The sequence below is a fragment of the Pseudophryne corroboree genome, chromosome 8 (genome assembly GCF_028390025.1).
Source record: "Pseudophryne corroboree isolate aPseCor3 chromosome 8, aPseCor3.hap2, whole genome shotgun sequence".
Lineage (NCBI taxonomy): Eukaryota > Metazoa > Chordata > Amphibia > Anura > Myobatrachidae > Pseudophryne > Pseudophryne corroboree.
In genome coordinates this window covers 267,960,079-267,979,827 of record NC_086451.1, presented here as the reverse complement: position 1 = coordinate 267,979,827, position 19,749 = coordinate 267,960,079, and the positions used below count along the sequence as shown (strand labels likewise).

At 46.7% G+C, this 19,749-nt stretch overlaps 1 protein-coding gene across 4 annotated transcripts in view; it reads right to left on the bottom strand.

Annotated features, from left to right (window-relative positions):
- TMEM255A (transmembrane protein 255A) overlaps positions 1-18,972 on the bottom strand; it is a 123,023-nt gene extending 104,051 nt beyond the window's left edge. For 2 of the 4 annotated variants that reach the window (XM_063937232.1, XM_063937233.1), the window contains exon 1: positions 18,711-18,971. In XM_063937232.1, coding sequence (XP_063793302.1) covers positions 18,711-18,765 — 55 coding nt within the window. In that variant the 5' untranslated portion in view covers positions 18,766-18,971. Of the gene's footprint in view, positions 1-18,710 lie in introns of all 4 variants that reach the window. The other 2 variants (XM_063937234.1, XM_063937231.1) reach the window with 2 other exon arrangements.
- Positions 18,973-19,749: the final 777 nt, after the last annotated feature.

Below are 19,749 nucleotides of genomic sequence, written 5' to 3'. Positions count from 1 at the left end.
ATACTTTCCCTTTATTGCCATTTGCAATGTCACCAATAAAGATATTAAAAAGCTCTGGTCCAAGTACAGATCCCTGGGGTACTCCACTGGTAACATTTCCTTCCTGTGAATGCACTCCATTTACCACAACTCTCTGTTTTCTATCCTTCAACCAAGATCTTATCCATTCATAATCCTAATATCCAATCCCAAACTTTCAAGTTTATTTAGCAGTCTGCGATGTGGAACAGTGTCAAAATACTTTCTTGTACTGTGGTACTTGTAGTGCATTGGCTTTGGTTTGCGCAAAGAGTCTACGCGGAGAAGAAAACCACTCTGAAAAAGACAGTTCTGGGTGTCCCCTCTTCTAATGGTACAAGGCTTACTAAACCCTCTTGCCTTACCCCAGCCAAGAGCAGAGCCTAAGCAGTGCCTAAAGGATCCTGTGAGGTCTTATCTTTTACTGCCTGGGGTCTCCTGGACTTTCAGCAGGGGTCCTCACCACGGACTTTCTGGGGTACTCACTGCCTGGTCGTAGTGCCGGCTCGACGCAGTCAGGATTCTGTCATCATGGCAGTTCTCTGTGCCGTTGCCACAGCTGCTGACCACAGACCTTTCCTGTCATCTCCATCTTCCTGGCCTCTGGCCATCCCCTTTCCCCTGCCACGCTGCACTCCTGGCTGCTACATGGTGAGACTGCTCCACAGGTACATTCCCATCTATGTCTGAACTCCCTCTTGCCCCTCGGCTTCCTCTCTTTTCCCTTTCCTGCTTGGTGTTCCACCTCTCCTCTGTCACCTTACTGGCCTGGATTCCCCTGGAGACAGAGAGCCTCCCAGGTACCTTTACCCTACAACCCGAGTCCTCAGTCAGATGGGGGGATTTTCCTGGGGATTTGTGTTGCTGGATGCTCAGGGACCTTTGCCAGACTCTCCTGCACATGCTCAGTGAGGGCCCTGGAGAAAGGGTCACTTAATGTTCACCTGGCTGCTGTTAGGGCTGAGTGTATTTAAAAGAATAAATAAATCTACAGGGGCTGCAGTCACATATGTAATCCCTGCATATCAACAATGGAAGACATTTTATGGGGGTACCACATTAGTATCGCACTTGTACCAGCCCCACGCTAGAAACAGGCTACACTTATCCTGAAGCGCAACTCGAACTCATACTGAGCTTTAAATACACACCCAAGATACTCCCATGACACTCTCACAAGTCAGGGCAGTTACCGTATATACTCGAGTATAAGCCGACTTTTTCAGCACTTTTTTTTGTGCTGAAAAAGCCCCCTCGGCTTATACTCGAGTCAGTGCAGGGAGAGCAGTGTGACAGGGAGAGCAGTGTGAAGGAGGGACACGGAGCACACAGCGCGCGCCTCTCCTGTGTCCCTCCTGCATCTCCGGCGGCAGCGGCGGGTCTATTAAAGGAAGTACCCGTTCGTGAGCTCTGATTGGCTCATGAACCGGCACTTCCTTTAATAGACCCGCCGCGGCCGCCGGAGATGCAGGAGGGACACAGGAGAGGCGCGCGCTGTGCGCTCCGTGTCCCTTTTTCAGAAGACAGCGCGGGAGCAACGGAGGGTAAGTAACAGGCACTGGGGGAGCATATTTGGCACTTGGGAGACGACGACATATGTGGCACAATGAGGGGGCATATCTGGCACTATGAGGGGGCATATCTGGCAGCATGAGGGCATATCTGGCACTGTGGGCATATTTGGCAGCATGAGGGCATATCTGGCACATCAGGCACTGTGGGGCATATCTGGCACTGTGGGGGCATATCTGGCACATCTGGCACTGTGGGGCATATCTGGCAGCATGAGGGCATATCTGGCACATCAGGCACTGTGGGGCATATCTGGCAGTATGAGGGCATATCTGGCACTGTGGGGCATATCTGGCAGCATGAGGGCATATCTGGCACATCTGGTACTGTGGGGCATATCTGACAGCATGAGGGCATATCTGGCACATCAGGCACTGTGGGGCATATCTGGCAGCATGAGGGCATATCTAGCACATCTGGCACTGTGGGGCATATATGGCAGCATGAGGGCATATCTGGCACATCAGGCACTGTGGGGCATATCTGGCAGCATGAGGGCATATCTGGCACATCAGGCACTGTGGGGCATATCTGGCAGTATGAGGGCATATCTGGCACTGTGGGGGCATATCTGGCAGTATGAGGGCATATCTGGCACTGTGGGGCATATCTGGCAGCATGAGGGCATATCTGGCACATCTGGCACTGTTGGGCATATCTGGCAGCATGAGGGCATATCTGGCACATCAGGCACTGTGGGGCATATCTGGCAGCATGAGGGCATATCTGGCACATCAGGCACTGTGGGGCATTTCTGGCAGTATGAGGGCATATCTTCGCACTGTGGGGGCATATCTGGCAGTATGAGGGCATATCTGGCACTGAGGGCTGTGTACGGCTAGAGCTGCATTTCCCACCCTAGGCTTATACTCGAGCCAATAACTTTTCCCAGGTTTTTGTGGTAAAATTAGGTGCCTTGGCTTATATTCGGGTCGACTTATACTCGAGTATATACGGTATATGCACTCGCAGTGACGCAGCCCAGCTGCCGCCCCTAAATGCTCTATATACTTAACTGTACAGTTAACTGGAGTTAGGGTAAGTAAGGTCTAATAAACTCACAGCCTCATCCTAAATTATCTTTCATTAATCCAGATGATGGAGAATCAAAATCAGTAGAAGACTTACCACCTACCTACATTCCTCTCCTTAAGGAGACTTACACTAATGACGAAAGCGATGGCATCCACACCTAGGTGGCTATCTCTTTCCAGAAGGAAAAATAAACGTTTTCCTATTAATGAGGCAAATTATTCTAGATATTGCCAGATTCCTCCCAGGCAGTTTCAATAAACCAAAACCAACATTAAAGTTTTCAAACATAAATATAAATGGTAGTTTTCTATGTTGTCTTGACTAGCCACAGCAGCTTTGTTAAAAGGCAAATATTATCTCCATCACACATATACTTAAAGTATGTACAACATGCAAAACAAGGGCTAAATCAGTGGTTCTCAGACTGTGTGCCGTGGCATTCTGGGGTGCCTCAGTGCACTTGCAGTGGTGCCTTGGATTGGTGGTCCAAGACCATTTCAAATTATTTATGGTCACTGTAATAAGCAAAACCAGTGCTGGTGGCTGCCATACAGGAGAGAATATTGTCCCTTATCGTATCTGTACCTAACGATGACATATAAACACATATATACTGCATGTATAAATATATTTACATATAAATGTATTTACTTAATTTTATATTATTTTCAAAATATCTCAATAAGAAACTTAGGGTCTAGGGGTGCCGTGAAAAAAATACTGGTACTCTAGGGCGCCAGAATTCCAAAAAGTTTGGGAACCACTGGGCTAAACAGTTAAGTAAGACCTAAGGAAGGGGCTCACCAGTAGATGCTGTGTCATGTACTCTACGGGGTAGTACGGTCTGGAGATGTGTATAAGGTTGCTGAATGCATATTATTTTGTATACTTGACAAACAAATCTGCTTTCATCATTTATAGGGCAGGAAGTCTGCATTGTTTTTGGAAAAAATGCAGGCAACACAGAAAACAAACTATACCAACGTTCTGAAATGTAGAGCTACAGCACTTTTGTGACTCTTGCCAGTGTCCCTTTCCCATCAAGTAGGCTAAATATAAAATGTAATGGTCTTTCAGGAGCAGATTCCAAAAATAAGATTCAATTTGTAAACTTTGTAACATAATTTCCGAATGGGTAGATGCATCTTAGTAAATCACATGAAGGACACTTTATGTAGCGGCTTGATGTTCTACCTTTTACACTACAAAATATTCACAGACCGTATTTTATTCTATGTATCTTTTAAACTCATCCTATATAATAAAAATAAGAATTTACTCACCGGTAATTCTATTTCTCGTAGTCCGTAGTGGATGCTGGGAACTCCGTAAGGACCATGGGGAATAGACGGGCTCCGCAGGAGACTGGGCACTCTAAAAGAAAGATTAGGTACTATCTGGTGTGCACTGGCTCCTCCCTCTATGCCCCTCCTCCAGACCTCAGTTAGGGAAACTGTGCCCGGAAGAGCTGACACAACAAGGAAAGGATTTAGAATCCAGGGTAAGACTCATACCAGCCACACCAATCACACTGTACAACTTGTGATAACCATACCCAGTTAACAGTATGAACAACAACTGAGCCTCCTTTTACAGATGGCTCATAACAATAACCCTTTAGTGAAGCAATAACTATATACATGTATTGCAGAGAGTCCGCACTTGGGACGGGCGCCCAGCATCCACTACGGACTACGACAAATAGAATTACCGGTGAGTAAATTCTTATTTTCTCTGACGTCCTAGTGGATGCTGGGAACTCCGTAAGGACCATGGGGATTATACCAAAGCTCCCAAACGGGCGGGAGAGTGCGGATGACTCTGCAGCACCGAATGAGCAAACTCAAGGTCCTCCTCAGCCAGGGTATCAAACTTGTAGAATTTAGCAAATGTGTTTGAACCCGACCAAGTAGCAGCTCGGCAAAGCTGTAAAGACGAGACCCCTCGGGCAGCCGTCCAAGAAGAGCCCACCTTCCTTGTGGAATGGGCTTTCACTGATTTAGGATGCGGCAGTCCAGCTGCAGAATGTGCCAGCTGAATCGTGCAACAGATCCAGCGAGCAATAGTTTGCTTTGAAGCAGGAGCACCCAGCTTGTTGGGTGCATGCAGGATAAATAGCGAGTCAGTTTTCCTGACTCCAGCCGTCCTGGAAACATAAATTTTCAAAGCCCGGACTACGTCCAGCAACTTGGAATCCTCCAAGTCCCGAGTAGCCACAGGCACCACAATAGGTTGGTTCAAATGAAACGCTGATACCACCTTTGGGAGAAATTGGGGACGAGTCCTCAATTCTGCCCTGTCCATATGGAAGATCAGATACGGGCTTTTACATGACAAAGCCGCCAATTCTGACACACGCCTAGCTGAAGCTAAGGCCAACAGCATGACCACCTTCCACGTGAGATACTTTAGCTCCACGGTCCTAAGTGGCTCAAACCAGTGTGATTTCAGGAAATGCAACACAACGTTAAGATCCCAAGGTGCCACTGGAGGCACAAAAGGGGGCTGAATATGCAGCACTCCCTTTACAAACGTCTGAACTTCAGGCAGTGAAGCCAGTTCTTTTTGAAAGAAAATAGATAGGGCCGAAATCTGGACCTTTATGGACCCCAATTTTAGGCCCATAGTCACCCCTGACTGTAGGAAGTACAGAAATCGACCCAGCTGGAATTCCTCTGTTGGGGCCTTCCTGGCCTCATACCAAGCGACATGTCCACCCGTGGCAGTTCCCAGCGATTTACAATCTGTGTGAAGACTTCTTGATGAAGTCCCCACTCTCCCGGGTGGAGGTCGTGCCTGCTGAGGAAGTCTGCTTCCCAGTTGTCCACTCCCGGAATGAACACTGCTGACAGTGCTAGCACGTGATTCTCCGCCCATCGAAGAATCCTTGTGGCTTCGGCCATTGCCATCCTGCTTCTCATGCCGCCCTGGCGGTTTACATGGGCGACCGCCGTGATGTTGTCTGACTGAATCAGTACTGGGTGGTTTTGAAGCAGGGGCTCTGCTTGACTCAGGGCGTTGTAAATGGCCCTTAGTTCCAGTATATTTATGTGTAGTGAAGTCTCCAGACTTGACCACTGTCCTTGGAAGTTTCTTCCCTGAGTGACTGCCCCCCATCCTCGGAGGCTTGCATCCGTGGTCACCAGGACCCAGTCCTGTATGCCGAACCTGCGGCCCTCGAGAAGATGAGCACTCTGCAGCCACCACAGCAGAGACACCCTGGCCCTTGGGGACAGGGTGATCAACCGATGCAACTGAAGATGCGATCCGGACCATTTGTCCAACAGATCCCACTGAAAGATCCTTGCATGGAACCTGCCGAAGGGAATTGCTTCGTAAGAAGCCACCATCTTTCCCAGGACTCGCGTGCAGTGATGCACCGACACCTGTTTTGGTTTCAGGAGGTCCCTGACCAGAGATGACAATTCCTGGGCCTTCTCCACCGGGAGAAACACCTTCTTCTGTTCTGTGTCCAGAATCATGCCCAGGAAAAGCAGACGCGTCGCAGGAATCAGCTGCGACTTTGGGATATTCAGAATGCAGCCGTGCTGTTGCAACACTTCCTGAGAGAGTGCTACGCTGACCAACAACTGCTCTCTGGACCTCGCCTTTATGAGGAGATCGTCCAAGTACGGGATAATTATAACTCCCTTCTTCCGAAGGAGTATCATCATTTCGCCCATTACCTTGGTAAATATTCTCGTGCCGTGGAGAGACCAAACGGCAACGTCTGGAATTGGTAATGACAGTCCTGTACCACAAACCTGAGGTATTCCTGGTGAGGTGGGTAAATGGGGACATGCAAGTAAGCATCCTTGATGTCCAGCGACACCATAAAATCCCCCTCTTCCAGGCTTGCAATAACCGCCCTGAGCGATTCCATTTTGAACTTGAACTTCTTTATATAAGTGTTCAAGGATTTTAAATTCAGAATGGGTCTCACCGAACCGTCCGGTTTCGGTACCACAAACATTGTGGAATAGTAACCCCTGCCCTGTTGAAGGAGGGGGACCTTGATTATCACCTGCTGGAGGTACAGCTTGTGAATTGCCGCCAGTACTACCTCCCTTTCCCTGGGAGCAGCTGGCAAGGCTGATTTGAGGTAACGGCGAGGGGGAGTCGCCTCGAACTCCAGCTTGTATCCCTGAGAAACAATTTGTACAGCCCAGAGATCCACTTGTGAGCGAACCCACTGGTTGCTGAAGTTTCGGAGACGCGCCCCCACCGCACCTGGCTCCGCCTGTGGAGCCCCAACGTCATGCGGTGGACTTAGTGGAAGCAGAGGAGGATTTTTGTTCCTGGGAACTGGCTGCCTGGTGCAGCTTCTTTCCTCTACCCTTGCCTCTGGCCAGAAAGGATGCTCCTCTGACCCGCTTGCCTTTCTGAGGCCGAAAGGACTGCACTTGATAATACGGTGCTTTCTTAGGCTGTGAGGGAACCTGAGGTAAAAAAGTCGACTTCCCAGCAGTTGCTGTGGATACGAGGTCCGAGAGACCGTCCCCAAACAATTCCTCACCCTTATAAGGCAAAACCTCCATGTGTTTTTTAGAATCAGCATCACCTGTCCACTGCCGAGTCCATAATACTCTCCTGGCAGAAATGGACATTGCATTAATTCTAGATGCCAGCAGGCAAATGTCCCTCTGGGCATCCCGCATATATAAGACGACGTCTTTTATATGTTCGATGGTTAGCAAAACAGTATCCCTGTCGAGGGAATCAATGTTGTCTGACAGGGTATCAGTCCATGCTGCTGCAGCACTACACATCCAGGCTGAAGCAATAGCAGGTCTCAGTAGAGTACCAGAGTGTGTATACACTGACTTCAGGATAGCTTCCTGCTTTCTATCCGCAGGCTCCTTTAGGGCGGCCGTATCCTGAGACGGCAGTGCCACCCTTTTAGATAAGCGTGTTAGCGCCTTGTCCACCCTAGGGGATGTTTCCCAACGTAACCTATCTGTTGGCGGGAAAGGGTACGCCATCAGTAACCTCTTAGAAATCACTAGTTTCTTATCAGGGGAACTCCACGCTTCTTCACATAATTCATTTAATTCATCAGATGGGGGAAAAGTCAGTGGCTGCTTTTTCTCCCCAAACATAATACCCCTCTTGGTGGTAACCGGGTTAATATCAGAAATGTGCAATATATCTTTCATTGCAGTAATCATGCATCGGATGGCTTTTGTAGACTGTACATTTGTCTCATCCTCATCTACACTGGAGTCAGACTCCGTGTCGACATCTGTGTCTACCATCTGAGCTAGCGGGCGTTTATGAGCCCCTGACGGCTTCTGAGTCGCCTGAGCAGGCGCGGGCTGAGACCCCGGCTGTCCCAAGGCTGCTGCGTCATCGAACCTTTTATGTAAGGAGTTGACACTGTCGGTTAAGACCTTCCACATATCCATCCAATCAGGTGTCGGCCCCGTCGGGGGCGACACCACACTTATCTGCCCCTGCTCCGCCTCCACGTAACCCTCCTCATCAAACATGTCGACACAGCCGTACCGACACACCGCACACACACAGGGAATGCTCAGACTGAGGACAGGACCCCACAAAGTCATCTGGGGAGACAGAGAGAGAGTATGCCAGCACACACCACAGCGCTATATAACACAGGGATTTACACTATAAAAAGTGATTTACCCAATAGCTGCTTAAATATCTTATTTGCGCCTAAATTTATGTGCCCCCCCCCTCTCTTTTTTACCCTTCTTGTATCAGGATACTGCAAGGGAGAGCCTGGGGAGCTGCTTCCAGCGGAGCTGTGAAGGGAAAATGGCGCTGGTGTGCTGAGGAAGAAGACCCCGCCCCCTCAGCGGCGGGCTTCTGTCCCGCGTTTTATGTAACTTAATGGCGGGGGTTTTTACACATATACAGTTTTCAGACTGTATTATGTGTATTTTAGGTGCCAAAAGGTATTATAATTGCTGCCCAGGGCGCCCCCCCCCCCAGCGCCCTGCACCCTACAGTGACCGGAGTGTGTGGTGTGCTGTGGGAGCAATGGCGCACAGCTGCGGTGCTGTGCGCTACCTTAATGAAGACAGGAGTCTTCTGCCGCCGATTTCATCGCTTCTCTTCTGTCTTCTGGCTCTGCAAGGGGGACGGCGGCGCGGCTCCGGGAACGGACGATCGAGGTCAGGCCCTGTGTTCGAACCCTCTGGAGCTAATGGTGTCCAGTAGCCTAAGAAGCACAAGCTAGCTGCAAGCAGGTAGGTTTGCTTCTCTCCCCTCAGTCCCACGTAGCAGTGAGTCTGTTGCCAGCAGATCTCACTGAAAATAAAAAACCTAACAAATACTTTCTTTTCTAGCAAGCTCAGGAGAGCCCACTAGGAGCACCCAGCTCTGGCCGGGCACAGATTCTAACTGAGGTCTGGAGGAGGGGCATAGAGGGAGGAGCCAGTGCACACCAGATAGACCTAATCTTTCTTTTAGAGTGCTCAGTCTCCTGCGGAGCCCGTCTATTCCCCATGGTCCTTACGGAGTTCCCAGCATCCACTAGGACGTCAGAGAAAGGTTAATGCTGCTCTTCACCACTATGGGGGGAATTCAAGTGTTGTGCGAACCTGAGACCTTTAGATGGCGCCCAAAAGCAAATCTAAGTGTTGCTTCCGTCAGGTGTGTAGTGCCAGTGACATTACTGTTATGTTGTCCCGTTATTTTGCCGGGCTGGTAACTAGTCTATGATAATGATGAACTCATCCCCAATACAATAAAAAAAAAAGATCAAGATTTGAGATACAACTTAAGATGCACTATATGTTACAAACTAACAATCTTAAACAATAGGGGCATTTGCAGGGACTTACCTTTAAAACACTGGACTGGCACTAGAATTAAAGGTTGGCTCCTAGGTGAACTCCTAGTTGATGGAATACCATCATTTTCATTGCAAAAGACAAACAAAATCGCTGCTACAGTATAATAAAAGGAAAGAATACATTGCGGAATCTAAATGAGGGAGAGGAATAAAACAACAAAATACAGATAGACGCTGTGACAAGTCCTGCCAAGATGTGTAAATGGAAAGGCTTTGTATACTGCTGCCAGGCAGACTGAATGATACAGTAATCTGGTACAGTACTGAGCATCATAACAGATTATTACATATATTTTGGTAAAATGAAAACAACAACAAAGTAAGTTCAAGCAACAAGAAATCTTCTGTGCTGAGAATTTTTGGTACTAAATAGATTATCATATGTCATTTTTTATGTGCTGTTGAATTACAAAATAAGAATTTACTTACCGATAATTCTATTTCTCGGAGTCCGTAGTGGATGCTGGGGTTCCTGAAAGGACCATGGGGAATAGCGGCTCCGCAGGAGACAGGGCACAAAAAAGTAAAGCTTTTACCAGATCATGTGGTGTGCACTGGCTCCTCCCCCTATGACCCTCCTCCAGACTCCAGTTAGGTACTGTGCCCGGACGAGCGTACACAATAAGGGAGGCAATTTGAATCCCGGGTAAGACTCATACCAGCCACACCAATCACACCGTACAACTTGTGATCTAAACCCAGTTAACAGTATGATAACAGAAAGAGCCTCTTAAAGATGGCTCCTTAACAATATAACCCGAATTTGTTAACAATAACTATGTACAGTATTGCAGATAATCCGCACTTGGGATGGGCGCCCAGCATCCACTACGGACTCCGAGAAATAGAATTATCGGTAAGTAAATTCTTATTTTCTCTATCGTCCTAAGTGGATGCTGGGGTTCCTGAAAGGACCATGGGGATTATACCAAAGCTCCCAAACGGGCGGGAGAGTGCGGATGACTCTGCAGCACCGAATGAGAGAATTCCAAGTCCTCTTTTGCCAGGGTATCAAATTTGTAGAATTTTACAAACGTGTTTTCCCCCGACCACGTAGCTGCTCGACAGAATTGTAATGCCGAGACCCCTCGGGCAGCCGCCCAAGATGAGCCCACCTTCCTTGTGGAATGGGCCTTAACAGATTTAGGCTGTGGCAGGCCTGCCACAGAATGAGCAAGTTGAATTGTGTTACAAATCCAACGAGCAATCGTCTGCTTAGAAGCAGGGGCACCCAACTTGTTGGGTGCATATAGTATCAACAGCGAGTCAGATTTTCTGACTTCAGCCGTCCTTGAAATGTATATTTTTAAGGCTCTGACAACGTCCAACAACTTGGAGTCCTCCAAGTCGCCAGTGGCCGCAGGCACCACAATAGGTTGGTTCAGGTGAAACGCTGATACCACCTTAGGGAGAAAATGCGGACGAGTCCTCAGTTCTGCCCTATCCGAATGGAAGATTAGATAAGGGCTTTTATAAGATAAAGCCGCCAATTTAGATACTCTCCTGGCGGAAGCCAGGGCCAGTAACATAGTCACTTTCCATGTGAGATATTTAAAATCCACCTTTTTCAATGGTTCAAACCAATGGGATTTGAGGAAATCTAAAACTACATTTAGATCCCACGGTGCCACCGGAGGCACCACAGGAGGCTGTATATGCAGTACTCCTTTAACAAAAGTCTGTACCTCAGGAACTGAGGCCAATTCTTTTTGGAAGAATATTGACAGGGCCGAAATTTGAACCTTAATAGATCTCAATTTGAGACCCATAGACAATCCTGATTGTAGGAAATGTAGGAAACGACCCAGTTGAAATTCCTCCGTCGGAACACTCCGATCCTCGCACCACGCGACATATTTTCGCCAAATGCGGTGATAATGTTTCGCGGTGACTTCCTTCCTTGCCTTAATCAAGGTAGGAATGACTTCTTCTGGAATGCCTTTCCCTTTTAGGATCTGGCGTTCAACCGCCATGCCGTCAAACGCAGCCGCGGTAAGTCTTGAAAGAGACAGGGACCCTGTTGTAGCAGGTCCCTTCTCAGAAGTAGAGGGCACGGGTCGTCCGTGACCAACTCTTGAAGTTCCGGGTACCAAGTCCTTCTTGGCCAATCCGGAGCCACTAGTATTGTTCTTACTCCTCCTCACCGTATAATCTTCAATACCTTTGGTATGAGAGGCAGAGGAGGAAACACATATACTGATTTGTACACCCAAGGTGTTACCAGTGCGTCCACAGCTATTGCCTGTGGATCTCTTGACCTGGCGCAATACTTGTCCAGTTTCTTGTTGAGGCGAGACGCCATCATGTCTACCATTGGTCTTTCCCAACAGTTTATTAGCATGTGGAAGACTTCTGGATGAAGACCCCCCTCTCCCGGGTGAATATCGTGTCTGCTGAGGAAGTCTGCTTCCCAGTTGTCCACGCCCGGGAAGAACACTGCTGACAGTGCTATTACGTGATTCTCCGCCCAGCGAAGAATCTTGGCAGCTTCTGCCATTGCACTCCTGCTTCTTGTGCCGCCCTGTCTGTTTACATGGGCGACCGCCGTGATGTTGTCCGACTGAATCAACACCGGTTTTCCTTGCAGGAGTGGTTCCGCCTGGCTTAGAGCATTTTAGATTGCTCTTAGTACCAGAATGTTTATGTGAAGAGACTTTTCCAGGTTCGTCCATACCCCCTGGAAGTTTCTTCCTTGTGTGACTGCTCCCCAACCTCTCAGGCTGGCGTCCGTGGTCACCAGGATCAAATCCTGTATGCCGAATCTGCGGCCCTCCAATAGATGAGCCTTTTGCAACCACCACAGAAGATATACCCTTGTCCTTGGCGACAGGGTTATTCGCAGGTGCATCTGAGGATGCGACCCTGACCATTTGTCCAACAGATCCCTTTGGAAAATTCTTGCATGGAATCTGCCGAATGGAATTGCTTCGTAAAAAGCCACCATTTTTCCCAGGACTCTTGTGCATTGATGTACAGACACCTTTCCTGGTTTTAGGAGGTTCCTGACAGGTCGGATAACTCCTTGGCTTTTTCCTCGGGAAGAAAAACCTTTTTCTGAACCGTGTCCAGAATCATCCCTAGGAACAGCAGACGTATCGTCGGAAAACAGCTGCGATTCTTGGAATATTTAGAATCCAGTCGTGCCGTCGAAGAACTACTTTAGATAGTGCTCTTCCGACCTCCAACTGTTCTCTGGAACTTGCCCTTTTTAGGTCGTGCAAGTAAGGGATAATTTAGATGCCTTTTTTCTTTGAAGAAACATCTTTTCGGCCATTACCTTGGTAAAAAGGCCCGGGGTGCCGTGGATAATTCAAACGGCATCGTCTGAAACTGATATTGACAGTTCTGTACCACGAACCAGAGGTACCCTTGATGAGAAGGACAAAATTTGGACATGGAGGTAATCCTTGATGTCCAGGGACACCATATAGTCCCCTTTTTTCCGGTTCGCTATCACTGCTCTGAGTGACTTTATCTCGATTTGAACCTTTTATGTAAGTGTTCAAAACATTTTAGATTTAGACTATGTGTCACCAAGCCGTCTGGCTTCAGTACCACAATATAGTGTGGAAAAATAATACCCTTTTCCTTGTCGTAGGAGGGGTACTTTGATTATCACCTGCTGGATATACCGCTTGTGAATTGTTTCCAATGCTGCCTCCCTGTCGGAGGGAGCCGTTGGTAAAGCAGACTTCAGGAACCTGCGAGGAGAAGATGTCTCGACTCTCCAATCTTTACCCCTGGGATAATACTCGTACGATCTAGGGGTCAACTTGCGAGTGATCCCACTGCGCCCTGAGACTCTTGAGACTACCCCCCCACCTTGAGTCCGCTTGCACGGCCCCAGCGTCATGCTGAGGACTTGGCAGACGCGGTGGAGGGCTTCTTTTCCTGGGAAAGGGCTGCCTGCTGCAGTCTACTTCCCTTACCTCTATGTCTGGGCAGATATGACTGGCCTTTTGCCTGCATGCCCTCATGGGAAAGGAAAGATTGAGGCTGAAAAGACGGTGTCTTTTTTAGCTGAGATGTAACTTGGGGTAAAAAAGGTTGGATTTCCCAGCTGTTGCTGTGGTCCCCAGGTCCGATGGACCGACCCCCAAATAACTCCTTCCCTTTATACAGCAATACTTCCATCTGCCGTATGGGATCTGTATCACCTGACCACTGTCGTGTCCCTGACATCTTCTGGGAGATATGGACAACGCACTTATCTTGATGCCAGAGAGCAAATATCCCTCTGTGCATCTCACATACATATATATAGAATGCATCCTATTAAATGCTCTACATGAATAAAATATTTTCAGTCAGGGAATCCGACCAAGCCAACCCAGCACTGCATCTCCAGGCTGATGGCGATCGCTGGTCGCAGTATAACCACCGTATGTGTGTATATACTTTTTAGGATATTTTTCCAGCTTCCTATCAGCTGGCTCCTTGAGGGCGGCCGTATCTGGAGACGGTAACGCCACTTGATAAGCGTGTGAGCGCCTTATCACCCTAAGGGGTGTTTCCCAACGTACCCTAATTTCTGGCGGGAAAGGGTATAACGCCAATATTTGCTATCGGGGTAACCCTACGCATCATCACACACTTCATTTTATTTTATCTGATTCAGGAAAAACTACAGGTAGTTTTTTCCACTCCCACATAATACCCTTTCTTGTGGTACTTGTAGTATCAGAAACACGTAACACCTCCTTCATTGCCCTTAACGTGTGGCCCTAATGAGAAATACGTTTGTTTATTCACCGTCGACACTGTATTCAGTGTCCGTGTCTGTGTCTGTGTCGACCGACTGAGGTAAATGGGCGTTTTTAAAACCCCTGACGGTGTTTCTGAGACGCCTGGACCGGTCCTAATAGATTGTCGGCCGTCTCATGTCGTCAACCGACCTTGCAGCGTGTTGACATTCTCACGTAATTCTCTAAATAAGCCATCCATTCCGGTGTCGACTCCCTAGAGAGTGACATCACCATTACAGGCAATTTCTCCGCCTCCTCACCAACATCGTCCTCATACATGTCGACACACACGTGCCGACACACAGCACACACACCGGGAATGCTCTGACAGAGGACAGGACCCACTAGCCCTTTGGGGAGACAGAGGGAGAGTCTGCCAGCACACACCAAAAACGCTATAATTATATAGGGACAACCTTATATAAGTGTTTCTCCCTTATAGCATCTTTTATATATATATACAATATCGCCAAAATCAGTGCCCCCCCTCTCTGTTTTAACCCTGTTTCTGTAGTGCAGTGCAGGGGAGAGCCTGGGAGCCTTCTCTCCAGCTTTTCTGTGAGAGAAAATGGCGCTGTGTGCTGAGGAGATAGGCCCCGCCCCTTTTACGGCGGGCTCGTCTCCCGCTATTTTTGAAGTTAGGCAGGGGTTAAATATCTCCATATAGCCTCTGTGGGCTATATGTGAGGTATTTTTTGCCTCTAATAAGGTTTTTATTTGCCTCTCAGAGCGCCCCCCCCAGCGCTCTGCACCCTCAGTGACTGTTGTGTGAAGTGTGCTGAGAGGAAAATGGCGCACAGCTGCAGTGCTGTGCGCTACCTTTATGAAGACTCAGGAGTCTTCAGCCGCCGATTTTGGACCTCTTCTCTCTTCAGCGTCTGCAAGGGGGCCGGCGGCGCGGCTCCGGTGACCATCCAGGCTGTACCTGTGATCGTCCCTCTGGAGCTAGTGTCCAGTAGCCAAGCAGCAAATCCACTCTGCACGCAGGTGAGTTCACTACTTCTCCCCTAAGTCCCTCGTTGCAGTGATCCTGTTGCCAGCAGGACTCACTGTAAAGTAAAAAACCTAAGCTAAACTTTCTCTAAGCAGCTCTTTAGGAGAGCCACCTAGATTGCACCCTTCTCGTTCGGGCACAAAATCTAACTGGAGTCTGGAGGAGGGTCATAGGGGGAGGAGCCAGTGCACACCACATGATCTGGTAAAAGCTTTACTTTTTTGTGCCCTGTCTCCTGCGGAGCCGCTATTCCCAATGGTCCTTTCAGGAACCCCAGCATCCACTTAGGACGATAGAGAAATAAAGAAAATTCATGGTTGCAGATGTTCTTCAGTTAGCAGTATACTGTACTTGCAAACAGACAAAAACTTCATTATACAACACTGCACTTTTAATCTAACATTTTATGTTAAAATAAAAATGAAACAAAATACATAGGATAAATAGAAAAAGAAATAGATGTTATTTAAAAACATTCACGACATTCCTGTGGAGACTAGGATGGTATGTAGGACATGGAGAAGGCACCTCCACAGATGATATATGGGTGTAAGCAAGCAGAGGACGCATGCTGCAAGTGTAATGAGTGTTGTTCCTGCCTGGAAATCATTTAATCACAGCAGAGCTAGCAGCACTGCATCACAATCCAGGGAAACAGGCACAGGGCACTGGTACTTCTTCATTATACAGAGGCAGCTCTGTGCTGTCACAGGGAAAATAGTAATAATGAAACAGCATGATATTTTAGTAATTGTTGATAAAAAGAAAAAAGAAGCTACATTTACAGTACTGCATTACCAATCAATGATGAGAAAGACTGTACGTGTGTATGTAATATATATATATATATATATATATATATATACACACACACACACACACAAATATAAAACCACAGCACTCGTCACCCCAGAAGGGGGACACACAAGTGCACTCACCACTCATAGTGTGAGGTGCACATAACCTCGGCACTCGCCACCCCAGAAGCGGGGTACACAAATGCACTTACCGAGGTTATGTGCACCCCACCCTATGAGTGGTGAGTGCACTTGTGTGCCCCACTTCTGGGGTGGCCAGTGCTGTGGTTTTATATTTGTGGGTATATTGCGGGGGTGTATATGGTTAACTCTTATTAACTGTGACCACTAGCTTTCTCATGCACCCCTATGTAGACTCAATTATCCTTAACCCGTGTTAGCTGTTCCTTAGTAATTTATCAGCCAGTGTCAGGTGACTAGTGTACCTTTAAAAGCCATAAGGTATTTGGCAGGTGCACATTAAACCAAGTAGGCATAATTGCAGATATATTATGTGTGAAACAGTTGCCAGGTTTTAAGACTCTGCGATAGTGTAGGACCTGCATGAAGGTGGGGTAACTTGGCGATCGGTTTGCATTGGCCAATTCACTAACTAAACGCCCATCATGCATTTATTGATGTGTTGAGGATAAGTGAGCTTGCTATGGTGAGTGCTGGGTTTTCTGTTTGTTTATATCTAACGATATAATATATATATATATATATATATATATATATGTATACATATATAATTGTTTACATCCACAATCCTCAGATTGCTGCCATGAATTGTCTTCATCAATTCGATCCCTCTGAGCACAGCTAGTAGCCACCGGACTTATAAAAAGACTTCTTGACTTCTGCTACTTACCTTTCGGGAGTAATTACTATTGAGGTCACACTCCCTGACTCCCGAATTCTACATCATTTTGTAGTCAATAATCCTTGATTTGATGCCTTTGATGGATTGGCCACAAATAGTTTCCAATTCCTTGTAATGGAGACCCTGACTGCTCCCATTTTAGTAACATATTGCTTATGGTGATCAATTTTACTACAAATCCTGTAGGTACTGTAAATTATCCCAAATGAGTTATTAGCTGAGGAAGGCCAGTCAATGTCACGGTGTCCTGTTCTTCTGTAAAGTCGCAGGAATTAAAACCAATAAATAACCTGGACTTATTTTATTTATTAATGGAATACATCATAAAAACCCTACATCTAATATTAATAAATTATGTAAACTAGGTTTAACATTAAAAATCAGAACCAAAAAATGGAACAATGCCTCTGTATTATATCTGATGGCTTTCTGCCCTAAATACAATAATGTTATATAAACATTTATTTATAAACCCATAAATATATTTGCAGGATCTTTGAAGAAGATAATCCACATCTCTTATAACGTATGCTTTTTGCTTCTTTTTTCTCTTGGTCGTAATCTGCATTCTTTTACAAAAACATGTCATGGACCATCCAAGCATGAGTAGTAGTAGTACAGTGTAATGTTTACACAGTATATGAACGCCAACATAACAGACGTATAGGACGTGACATTGGTTAGAGTGAAACCCACCAAATTCTATACACATGTAGGAAATCTTATTATGACCACATATCTGATTTCAAACACAGTTTAGAACAACCTGCACAGGAAATGTCACCTTGCAATACAGAATGCAGACTTGGGAACTACTGAAAAGGTTTATTCAGGTTTTCCCTTGCAAGAAGGGTGAACATTTTTGTCTACTTAATAAAAATAAGATTTTTTATTATTATTATTATTATTATTATTATTATTATTATTGTTACATCTATATTATAGGGTTGTGATCACTTTGAATATTTTTATTATTTACTTTTTCATATTTATTTTCATTGCACAGTTATATACACAATTTGACTGTTTTGGTGACTTAAACGCTGGCCTGTTCTAAATACATAATGCAGCATTTGCAAAAAAAATGGAATTTTGCATATACTGTAACCATACCTCCCAACATTACCCTCTCCAGGAGGGACAAAGTGCTCTGCTCCTGGACTTTTCTCTTAATTTATGATTGCTGGCACCTGTTTTGAACACGTTAATGGATAAGAAAGGTGTTTCACCCCAGGTGATGGCAATCATATATTACCAGGGAAGTCCGGGAGCAGAGCATTCTGTCCCTCCTGGAGAGGGTCATGTTGGGAGGTATGCTGTAACAGATACAAAAGGTGTATCAACATACTTAATATATTGCCATTATTTTCTATTGTACAATCCTACTAAAGCCAACATATTACCAACTGATCAATTCAACTCAATTCAGTATGCCAGCCACACATATTTAGTGATAACAGGAAAGGAATATACGATATGCAGAGTACACAACCTGCGTAAACAGACCAACGTCTATAACACGAAAAATACAACGTCTCTATACAGCACAATGCTAAGACAGACACATACAGACAGGGGAGACTCCAGCCCAGCTTCCCTAACACTCCCTGGTCACATTATAAGGCAACATGTAAACATGGCAGCACTATCAGCCTCTATAGTACAGCCTAATGCAGACAGATGCTGATTAGGGCGAGCACAGAGTGCGGCTGACGTCACCCCTGCTAATTATATCTGTCCCCTGATCAGGGCGCAAACAAAACGCAACGCGAGTGCTAGTACCGCTACGATGCACGGCTGCCATACACGCCATATAATACTGTACATCAGATCAGGCTGCACTCACCCGATGAATCTGAAGCTGGGATCTCTGTGCGCTGGGACTGCTGCTGAGTCAGCATACTGCAGGGGTCAGTGTCCTGCTACTTGGCAGCAAAAAAACAAAAGAGCTTCTTACAAATGCAAAAACGCAATGTGAATCCCTGGGGCTCATAGCATCCATAAGGATCTGAGGGTGAATCCTGCTTCAGTGCCTCATGCATAGTCCTGTACTAGCGCTGCTGGCCATTATGACAGTAAAATTGTGTCCTACCGAGATACATTACGCATGCGCGGTGCCACCTTTCTGTCTGAAAGCTAATATTGTCCAGTACGTGTGAGTGAACTGTGTGCTTGTGTATAGTAGATGCGCCGTTTACTAGTTTACTGTACATTGCGTGTGAGTGCGGTACAGTGTTATTGGGTTCTGTGTAAGAGACAGGAGGATGTAGGCAGTGTACTAAAGTTCAAGGGCAGTCTCCATGAGTTCACAAGCTGCGAGGGTACGGAGCTGCTACCACGATTGTTTTGTTGGTTCAGTGTACATTGCATACTGTCTGTCGTACTGTGCAGCATAAAGATATTGCAGATCAGGAGGAACTCGGAGACCATGTTAAAAGCACGGGCTATAGATTGATAGTTTTCATACAGGTCCTTGAACTTCAAGGTGACTTTTAATATCCAGTCATGTATTAATACGCTTTCTCCTTAAGGCCCGTACACTTCTATTGAACGGCGATATATCGTTGGTCCGTCGGCCAGTGTGAACGGGCGATATGTACTACCGAAATATTGGCGCATCGCTGTGTGTGTAAGGGTGACCAGCTGACCGCCCGTACACATGCTGCGGCAGCCTGTGGTGATTGACAGCTGAACTGGGTGGGCGTGTGTACACGCCCACCCAGTTCATGACGTCAGTCCCCGACAGATCGGGCAGTATGTATGCACAGCACACTGCCCGATCTGTCCATAGATATATCTGCAGATCAATTGATATCTATCAGTGTATACCCACCATTAGGTACACAAATTTTCAATAGAAAAAAGAAAGCCAACCTCACTGATTG